The sequence below is a fragment of the Microtus ochrogaster genome, unplaced genomic scaffold (genome assembly GCF_000317375.1).
Source record: "Microtus ochrogaster isolate Prairie Vole_2 unplaced genomic scaffold, MicOch1.0 UNK99, whole genome shotgun sequence".
NCBI lineage: Eukaryota > Metazoa > Chordata > Mammalia > Rodentia > Cricetidae > Microtus > Microtus ochrogaster.
The window spans coordinates 536,164-545,811 of record NW_004949197.1 but is presented as its reverse complement, the minus strand read 5'-3'; the positions used below and the strand labels follow the sequence as shown (position 1 = coordinate 545,811).

The following is a 9,648-nucleotide window of genomic DNA, read 5'->3' as shown; positions in this document are numbered from 1 at the left end:
GCTGGGTTCTGGCTGCTGCAGCGTCTCTCGTCTGGAGAGTGCTTTCCTCTCTGCTAGAGTTCCCTAAAGTTGGGGGAGTGAACGGATTTAAGAGGTGATAAAATACTGGGGATGTAAATTTGGACAATAGATGGGACAGACAAGTATCAAGTCAGTTTCTTTGAGGACTTAAAAAGAAGTAGAAGATGGGGACCCTGGAGACATCAGACATTTAATAGGAGGTATCAGAAACAGTTAACAATACTTAAACTACCCAGAAAATTCATATTAGAAGATTTTCTAAGGGGTAGATTGGCTTAGCCGTTGGGAACAGACCCATGTCGGTCCCTGGGGGACTTTCTCACCCACACAGATACATGTCCATACACATCGTTAAAAGTAACTTTAAAATCTTCACCTTTAATCCCAGCACTCAGGAGGCAAAGAACTCTGTGAGTTTGAGGCCAGCCTAGTCTACATAGTGAGTTCCAGACAGCCAGAGATAACAGAGAAACCCCGATTCTAAAAAATAAATAACTAAACAAGTCTGGGAGATTCAGAACAAAAACAAAATTCAGAGGCCAGTGAACCCATGTAGGATGGCTCACTAGAATAGTCAAGTTTTTAGCCTGTCTTGAAGGGAGAAGAGAACTTGAATTCATAAGACCTGGAAGCATTTTCAAATCAGAGTAATAACAAGTTCAGAGTTTGGGACTGAAACAAACCGGAACCACACCAGATGATAGTCGTGCAGTGAGGAGCAGCATGGGTGGCTGGGAGTCTGTGGACTGGGGTGTGCGCAAGGGTCAGTCTTGGGGATACACCAGCCTGAGCAATAGGGTCTTCCAAAAGAAAAAGTGGGGCCGAGGTGTCTGCCCAAGGATCTGGACCTGCTGACCGTATTCTGTTGGCACTGGCAGCTGGAGTACCAGAGGCAGCAGCTCCTGGCCGACCGGCAGGCCTTCCACATGGAGCAGCTGAAGTACGCAGAGATGAGGGCCCGGCAGCAGCACTTCCAGCAGATGCACCAGCAGCAGCAGCAGCAGCCACCAACCCTGCCCCCAGGCTCCCAGCCCATACCCCCGCCTGGGGCTGCTGGGCCTCCCACGGCCCATGGTCTAGCTGTGGCTCCAGCAGCTGTGGCCCCTGCTCCTGCTGGCGGTGGGGCCCCTCCTGGAAGCTTGGGCCCTTCTGAGCAGATGGGGCAAGCAGGGTCAACTGCAGTGCCACAACAGCCACAAGCAGCTGGAGCCTCCCAGCCTGGGGCAGTCCCACCAGGGGTACCCCCCCCTGGACCCCACGGTGAGTATGCATCCTGCAGTGTTTGTTGGCTGCAGAGAGCCAAGCAAATGTTCTAGTTCCTTTGAAGGGAATTCCTGCTGGGCCCGGCGATAAGTTTCTACAGGTGGACTCCGTTATTATGTCCACAGACCAGCAGGGATATCTTCCCAGACTTACCTGGAGTTCTATTCTGGTGTCAGGCTAGGGAAGTTTGAGCTGCTGTGTAAGATTTTTCTCCTCTCATGTCTTTGTTCTGTTTATTTCTAGGCCCCTCACCGTTCCCCAACCAACAAACTCCTCCCTCAATGATGCCAGGGGCAGTGCCAGGCAGCGGGCACCCAGGCGTGGCGGGTAATGCTCCTTTGGGTTTGCCTTTTGGCATGCCGCCTCCTCCTCCTCCTGCTGCTCCATCCATCATCCCATTTGGTAGTCTAGCTGACTCCATTAGTATTAACCTTCCTCCTCCTCCTAACCTGCATGGGCATCACCACCATCTCCCGTTTGCCCCGGGCACTATCCCCCCACCTAACCTGCCTGTGTCCATGGCGAACCCTCTACATCCTAACCTGCCGGCGACCACCACCATGCCATCTTCCTTGCCTCTCGGGCCGGGGCTCGGATCCGCCGCAGCCCAGAGCCCTGCCATTGTGGCAGCTGTTCAGGGCAACCTCCTGCCCAGTGCCAGCCCACTGCCAGGTGAGAAGGGGCCAGGAGGGGAGAAGGGTGAGGGAGAGGGTTCCACATGGTGGGAAGGAGGGCAGGTGGGTAAAGGGTTAGATACTAGAATTTCCACAGCTGTTCTCAGCACTCTGGTAAAACTAGAACACAGGAGGAAGGGCCTCTCTGGCTGTCCTCCACTTCCCCATTTGGCAGCTGCCACCTCTGGGATGACGTTGGGGCCATTCACTGGTGGGTCATGGAGGAGTCCAGTGTGCAGAGGATCTCCGTTGTAAACCTGGACACTAGCTGCCCATACGCATGACGATGGCATTCCTTTGCTTGTTCCCACCACATTCAGATGCCCCATCTAGAGTCCTTGGGGGCAGGAAGATGGTTTGGGGTCTTCCCAGTGTCAGGTGGAAAGGGGTATTGGGGAAAAGAAGCTAAACAGAGTGGGTACCTCATCCATCTACCCACCCACTGCATGCCATGCCCAGTTTGTGTGTGGAGCCTGGGGCTGGTTCGTTTCCTCTGCTTGCTCCAGCCCATTCATCTTCCTTTTCTCCCTCTGCAGACCCCGGCACGCCCCTGCCTCCAGACCCCACAGCTCCGAGCCCAGGCACAGTCACCCCTGTGCCACCTTCACAGTGAGGAGCCAGCCAGCCATCTTTCCCCCTCACTCCCCATGGAGGTCACAGTTCCAGGAACAGCCCTCCCCCACTTCTGGGACCTCTCTGAGCCTGGAGAGTTCATCACTACGTAAGGAAAGCTCCTCATGCCCCCTCACTGCCCCACCATGCCCATCAGAGGTGTGCAGTTTTATATCCAGTTCTTATCCACGGACTTCTGACTAAAAGATGTTTCTCATGCCTGGGAGAGAGGCTAGGGTGGAAATGGAGCCCTCAAAGGAAGGGCCAGGGAAAGATGTTTGTTTATAGGAGATTCTGTTAACCACTTCTGAGGGTGCCCCCTTCAGACTACTGTATTTTTTAAGTGGATATCGTGAAAACGAAACCCTTTAAAAGGGAGGTTTTAAAAAGACATATTGGAGTCCACAAAAAATAACTTTTTTTGAGGGGGAAGGGCAGATTTTAAGGGGAATTAAGGTTTGGGGGCGAGCTGTGGGGATGGACTAGGGTACCAAACCTGTCTCCCTGAGCCCCTTGGCACCAAGTCGGCTCCCTCACCCATTCCAGTCTACCATGCTGAGCCCTCCCGCTGCTTGTCATTGCTGCTGTTTTAGGCCATAGCTCAGCAATGACCTGCCCTCTGAATGTCAGCTGTGTTTGTTTTTAAAAGTCACCTGCTTAGTTGATGTCAGCGTACGTGTATTTGGTGGGGATATTATTTTGGGGGAATTCCATGGTAGACGATAGAGGAAGGAAGGGCCGCAGTTGGGGCTGTTCTTCCTGCTCTTTCTGGTTGTATCTGTGAGAGCCTAGATGGCTTGAAGTGGGAGCTCTAAGAGGATGGGGAGTTTGTAAACCCTGAAAATTTGAAAAGCACTTAAGACCTGTGGGGACACTCTGCTAATTCTGCCCTCTCCCACCAAGCCTGACAGACCCTCACTGATAGCTAGGAGTTCCCCAAATGAGGACAAAGATTTGGGGGCAGCACGGCATGGCCCTGCTCCCTGGACTTCAGTGCCTCTGCACTCCGGTTCCTTCTCCTCACCCTCCTCGTGAGGCAGACAGGATCCCAGGCTCCACACCAATGCTTGGTCCCTCCTGCCAGGCCCTTTGTTCCTCCTGTCCCAGTGTTTCTTTTCCTCTGCATCTTGGCACCTTTCTTCTGTTCAAAGTTTTCTGTAAAATTTTCTTTTCTTTGTTCTTTTTCTTTTTTTAATTTTTTTTTATATAAATTAATTTGCTTTCAGTTCCATCTTGTGAATGCCTGTGTTCTCTTACCTGTGGCTGCTAGGGAGGGGGCAGCCTTCCTGGAGTCCCTCACTGGGCATTCACCACAGGCCCACAGATGTCAGTCTCCTGCCACAAAAGGCCAAAGGCAACCCAGCTTTTAGGACTGCAGCAGCCACGCTTACCTGCCCTGAAATAGCTCTTAGAGGAATGGATCTAAATCCTTTTAGACAGTGGCTACATTCCTTCCCTTATTAGGGAGGAGGCAGGCACTCACCTCCCACTGTCGTCACTGGCCCCCAGCCCTGCAGACAGGGCAAGACAGGCAGTAGCTGTGCTAATATGTCCTGGCAGTTTAGCTCCAGTGAATACCCACAGGCTTTCCCACAAAGGCGGTCAGTACCTGGGAGGGTGGGGACCTGTTTCAAAGAAGCCCTAAGGCCAAGAAATGTAACTTGACCCAGAATAGAGCAAAAGGATCCCCACACACATGCACACAGCTAGCTGTAGGGATTTATGGCTTTCTTTATTCCTCAAAGGGGAGCCTTTCATTAATGAGGCCCTAATCCAGTTTTCCCTAAACCCCACCCTCAGCCCAGAGCTTTGTCTCAGAACAGACATCAGTACCGCCTCACCCTTTCCTCCCTTACCCTGACCAGGAAAGGAAATGGAACCAAATAGGGCAAAGAGAGAATTTTATTTGGTGAAGACAGACATCCAGAAGAGACCAGATGGCAAGGTGCTGTGACAAGGGAGCCTAGGAGGGGCCACAGGGAGATCCCACACTGGGCAAGGCACAGGCTCGGGGTCTGGAAATGTCCTCAGCCGTTCAGCACCATCCGGACAAGCTCTGTGGGGGAGAGGTGGAGTAAGCCAAGGAAAGGGCTCGGGAGGGTGCACCACGGGCCAGGAGACCACAGATCATGAAGGTGGCATGAGGAACATGGCCACAGCAACCAACCCTGGGGTTAGTTTGCCAAAAGCCACCTTGAGTGACCAGTTCTCTCTGTCCCTGGCTCCCTCCCAGCAGCTGTTAGACCCCACCCCACGCTGAGTAGCAAGAACACAGCAGAGGCAGGAGTTCTCAACTACACCTAGAGCTACTGTCAGCCACTGGCAGGAGAGGACAGTTTTGGGTTAGGTACCTCCAAGCTGTCCAGCAGAGGGATGGAGAGAACCGTTTTGTTATAGCAGCAGAATGGGGCAAGCAGCCCACCCCCCTTTGCAACTCTCCATGCTCCAGGGCCAAAGATCCACCGTAAGGCAAGCCTTTTCGACAAGCTGGTGAGAATTTCCTGACACCAGCACCAAGTAAGTCCAACCTCAGAGACCGGAGAGAAGTAAGGAGGTACCACACCCCCAAGATGCTTTCCTTACTGAGGAACCCTCCCCTCCCGAGCCAGCTCCATGCAGAATCATGCCAGGAGGAAGTCAGTTGGTAGTAGCTATGGGCGGGGGGCTAGAGAGCACAGTTGGGAAGAAAGGAAACACCAGGGAGACACTAGAGGAGAGGCTGGGAGGAGCCGTACCCGCCCCATGGGCCCGTCACCCCGACAGGATGTGCCTCACAAATGCTGCAGGAAGGAAGAGACATTAATGGTGAAGACACAGACATGGGTGAAGGGGTCAGCAGTGGGGGACAGACGTTCTGTTTGCTTCCCACTCATAGCCCACCCTTCTGTCACCATTGTGTACCCAACAGCCCCCTCCCAGGCTGGACTGGACCTTGCCCCTTGACTCTTGGCTCCTTTCTGGAACCAAATCTAGGGAGAAAACACCTCAGGTGCCGTCCTTAACGTGCCCTAAGGCCACTTCCTCCTCAAAGGCTCCAGTTGACAGCTGGACACTCACCTTCATAGTTGATACAACCGTTGCTGTCCTCATGACCCGCCACCAGCATCTCCACTTCCTCCTCTGTCATCTTCTCTCCTGCAGAGGAAGGGTCATTTTAGAGCTGGGTGACAGGTGAGGTGTATCAGGGTGGCAGCCCAGCTCCAGAGCAAGGTCACAGAGCCTTACCCAGTGTGACGAGGACATGCCGGATTTCAGCACCCATGACGGTACCATTCCCTTCCTTGTCGAACACACGAAGGCCTTCGACATAGTCCTCATAAGTTCCCTGGTCCTTGTTCTTGGCCACAGTCTGCAGCATGGGCAGGAAGTGCTCGAAGTCCAGCACCTTCACATTCATCTCTGCATGTAGGAAGTACAAGTGTCAGCCAAGAGAACCACTCGTGTTCTTGGAACACAAGTGAACTGACGGGTGTGGCAGAAAAGGGAGAATCTGCAGGACTGGCTGGCTGAGCCTATGAAGATACAGGGGTGCTTTTAGCTGAACAACCATAAACCCACTGGCGCACTAAGTTCTTGAGAAGCTCACCATCGCTCTTGGGGTTCCCCAGGACCTTGAGCACCTCGGCGTTGGTAGGATTCTGGCCCAGGGCCCTCATCACGTCCCCACATTGGCTGTACAGGATCTTGCCATCACCTGTTCGGTCAAACAGCTGGAAAGCCTCCTTGAACTCTGAGGATTCAAATGAACAAGAGCCCTGGGAATGAAGCCAGTCCAGACTGTACAACTCTGCTGCTAATTCAACTTTAATCGTGCTGGAGAAACTGGACCCCCTGTCCTGTACACCCAAGACTGCCCATAGGGATCTATTTCTACCAACTCAAATGTCCTGCAGAAAGACACAGCCACCTTCCCCTCAGCACAAGGAGGCATCCACCTGTTTGTTTACACACCCGAGCCGCAGGCTCTCCACTACTCCCTAGGAATTGGTTGCCGCCCCGCTAGGTCCTGTCCATATAAGGAAGTAGCAGCGGCCAGGGACTCTATCTAGGGTCATTCTAGCCGGCCACTTCCCACCCTTCCCCTTACAGAGGTCTTCCAGGGGGGAGGTTAAGTCACATCCTTAGCAAACTCCCCAGAACCCATCTTCACAATTACCAAGGCACAGCTACAGTCTTCGCAATCCAAGCTGGGGGGGGGGGGCAGTTATCACGGGATAGGCAAAAGTGGTAGATTAGAAGAGGCAGAACACAGCCATAAATAGACCCGACACACAACAGGCAGTAACCAAACAAGTTGTTTGACATACCCACACCACCTAAAACTCGCCCAGTGCTTGGGGCTCAGATCTAGAGTGGAGGGGGAAGGAAGAAAGAATGAGAAAAGAAAATGGAGGATCCAGAGAGGAGGAGAAGGAAATCCATGTGGCAATCTCCCGGGAATGCTGAAGAGCTGACAAGCTGGGATCGGAGAGTAGATGCCAGCGGAGGGTGTCCCCCTCGGTAGGGGTGACCTCAGTTGGGGACCAGAGGCTGCTTACCTGCGGTCTGGTCCTCGGTGAAGTCACACTGCTCGGAGAAGAAGGCACTGGTCAGCACCTCAAGTCCAACCCCGCAAGCTTCTATCCCGGCCTTACAAACTGAACCCCGACTCCTATTTCAAGGTGAGGGCTCGCTTCCTGAGGCAGAGCCCTAGACCTTCCGACCCCCACGTACAACCTTCCAAGATCTGGGCTTGCCTTTGTCCACATCCACTGGCTTCTCTCCCCCGACCCATGGCTCCCTCCTTGCCCCAAATCCCCTAATCTCCCGATACCCGAGGCCCACCATCTTGGCTGCTCAGCTCTGCAGGACCTTTTCCGGCAGTAATGGCTCCGAGTCCCGACCCAGCCCTAGCTTTAGTACGTCCCATGGCGTACGACGTCACCTGCAGTTTCACCCAATAGGAATGCTAGTCTGGGCTCATGCGGATGACGTCACTACATTAGTAATGAGGTGAGAAGCCCCCACCCTCCGCTTGGAAACGCCCCAGGCCTGGGTTGCGACTCTGGAAGCTTTTCTCTCGAGCTGCACAAAGAACAGGGAATTTGGGCTTTGGCAGAAGACAGGACTACTTCCCTCCTTCCCCTTTCTCAAAAGAAAACAGTCGGAGACCAAAGCAGGAACCATGTTTTTATTTGAAAACTCTAAGTGCCGCCTAGTGGCAGGAATGCGCTCCTAGCCGCCTGGGAGGTGGTAAGTACCGACCCGACTGGGTCTGTGTCGGGAAAAGAAAGTTGTCCCGCCCTGGCGCTTGAGCTGCACAGACCGGGAAAACGTACGGCCTGTTCTTCTGTCTGGTTGGTCTAGGAGCCTCAGGACGACACTAGCGGGGGAGGACTCTGAGGAGCTCAGAGGCTTAGGATGTGCTTCAGGAAGGCTGCACGAGAGGGGGTGAGAGGACTTCAGAAACTGACTTCAGGGTAATCCATCGAACTTAAGGAAATTGAGGGTGCCCCCCTCATCCTCTGGTCTGCTCCTGCCCCCTTACCCTCGTAGTTGATGCAGCCGTTGCTGTCCTCGTGGCCTGCTAGGACAGTCTCCACCTCTTCCTCTGTCATCTTCTCACCTGAACCCCAAACACAGAGCGCCTCATGAGCTCAAGCGACTCCTCCTCCCACCCTGCCCTTTGCTTTCTACATGGCCCACGCCAACAGTGCCTTGGAACTGGTGGAAGCTTTGACAACGAAACAAGCAGCAAGGGTTGAGACTTGCATGGAATCAGCACAAGTCTGGCTTGCAAACGGGGGGGGGGGCGTGGGGCTCCCACCTCATCCCCTCTTCTCTGCTTGTGTGTGGGACACCTCAGCCTCTGGATGAGCGAGTTCCTCCGATTCTGCCTTTCCAGTCCCTGCCCAAGACTGCAGGACTGCAATCCATTCCAGGCTTTACCGGACTCTTTCTGGTCCACCCCCTTCTCCACCCCACAGTTCCGGTCCCTGCCTCACCCAGGGTGGTCAGAACATGTCTGAGCTCTGCTCCCATGACTTTGCCGTTGCCCTCTTTGTCAAACACACGTAGCCCCTCCAGGTAGTCCTCATATGTGCCTTGGTCCCGGTTCTTGGCCACTGCTTGGAGCATAGGCAGGAACGTCTCAAAGTCCACGCGTCGGGACTTCAGCTCTGGAGATGAGAGAGAGGTCACTGAGGTGAGGGTCCAGTTGCGTCCATCCTGTCATAGTAGCGCCCCCAGCATTCAGGATGTTTTCCTGCCCTGTGTCTGACGCTTCTGAAGTCCTGAGATCCAGCCTGGCATCCTCCTCACCTTACCCATCACGGAAAAGTACCACTGTGGGGAGCAGAGTGGCCAGGCGAATTCAAGGCCAGCCAAACAATTTAGTGATTCCTCCTGTCTGCAGAAAAATTAAAAAGGGAGCACTGGGGACCAGTGAAGTGTCAGGACACTCAAGACAAAGGGAAAACTGCTAATCCGTGGGTGGTGGCTCGCACCTTCTGCTGCCCCAGCACTCAGAGGCAGAGGAAGGCAGTGCTCTGTGAGTTTGAGGCCGGCTTGCTCTATGTATTTAGTCCCAGCACAACCTGGGCTGTTAGGGCTTCTGGAATAGAGCTGTAGGTTCAAGGGCAGTAGATGCCAGTGTGGTCAAGGCCACCCTGAGTAACTTAGAACCTGTCTCCAAGAGTAAAAGAACAGGGCTATGGTTCAGTAATAAAGGTCTTGCCTGTCTTCCACAAGGCACTGGATTCAAATCCAGCGCCACATAAACGGGAGTAATCCCAGCACTCTGGTACGCAGAAGTAGACAGGAGGTAAAGGATCAGAATTTAAAATCACTCTTGTCTAGGATAGAGACCCTGTCCTGGGGAGAGGGGGGCCACGAAAGAAAGCTACAGGCTGGAAATGGAACTCTGTGATGCTTGCTTCGGCAGCACGGGTACTTAAAGCGGAATAGTACCGACCTTCGCCTGGCCCCAGTGCAAGGATGGCAGGCACATTCGTGAAGCATTCCATGTTAAAAAAGAAAGGGAAGGAGAAACCCTGTTTTGAAAAACAAAAAAAGGGTGGTGGTGGTGATGCACACCTTT

General features: G+C 53.6%; 3 protein-coding genes across 4 annotated transcripts in view; 1 reads left to right on the top strand and 2 right to left on the bottom strand.

Annotated features, from left to right (window-relative positions):
* Smarcc2 (SWI/SNF related, matrix associated, actin dependent regulator of chromatin subfamily c member 2) overlaps positions 1-3,235 on the top strand; it is a 28,085-nt gene extending 24,850 nt beyond the window's left edge. Inside the window, exons 25-28 of the mRNA XM_026778023.1 lie at positions 819-1,281; positions 1,528-1,611; positions 1,891-1,956; positions 2,495-3,235. Of these exons, the coding sequence (XP_026633824.1) occupies positions 819-1,281; positions 1,528-1,611; positions 1,891-1,956; positions 2,495-2,571 (690 nt within the window). The 3' untranslated portion in view covers positions 2,572-3,235. The remainder of the gene's footprint in view (positions 1-818; positions 1,282-1,527; positions 1,612-1,890; positions 1,957-2,494) is intronic.
* A 1,219-nt stretch (positions 3,236-4,454) lies between these two features.
* Positions 4,455-7,498, bottom strand: Myl6 (myosin light chain 6). 2 transcript variants are annotated; one of them, XM_005371187.2, is made up of 7 exons: positions 7,395-7,498; positions 7,109-7,136; positions 6,157-6,300; positions 5,796-5,969; positions 5,628-5,705; positions 5,306-5,350; positions 4,455-4,626 (listed from the first exon to the last, which is right to left on the bottom strand). In XM_005371187.2, exons 1-6 carry the CDS (start codon positions 7,395-7,397, stop codon positions 5,322-5,324), a joined length of 456 nt encoding a protein of 151 aa, XP_005371244.1. In that variant the 5' UTR covers positions 7,398-7,498; the 3' UTR covers positions 4,455-4,626; positions 5,306-5,321. The 2 variants fall into 2 exon arrangements, with proteins under 2 accessions (XP_005371244.1, XP_005371243.1); XM_005371186.2 differs by lacking the exon at positions 5,306-5,350.
* A 229-nt stretch (positions 7,499-7,727) lies between these two features.
* Positions 7,728-9,648, bottom strand: part of Myl6b (myosin light chain 6B) — a 4,819-nt gene continuing 2,898 nt past the window's right edge. The window contains exons 5-7 of the mRNA XM_005371184.3: positions 8,555-8,728; positions 8,098-8,175; positions 7,728-7,986 (exon numbers count right to left, since the gene is read on the bottom strand). Coding sequence (XP_005371241.1) covers positions 7,958-7,986; positions 8,098-8,175; positions 8,555-8,728 — 281 coding nt within the window. The 3' untranslated portion in view covers positions 7,728-7,957. The remainder of the gene's footprint in view (positions 7,987-8,097; positions 8,176-8,554; positions 8,729-9,648) is intronic.

What these genes read in the sequence shown, in the direction of transcription:
- Myl6 (XM_005371187.2), bottom strand. An exon ending in CACCGAGGACCAGACCGCAG is followed by an intron (nt 6,301 to 7,108) that starts GTAAGCAGCCTC and finishes TTGAATCCTCAG; the next exon opens with AGTTCAAGGAGGCTTTCCAG. An exon ending in GGGGAACCCCAAGAGCGATG is followed by an intron (nt 5,970 to 6,156) that starts GTGAGCTTCTCA and finishes TCCTACATGCAG; the next exon opens with AGATGAATGTGAAGGTGCTG.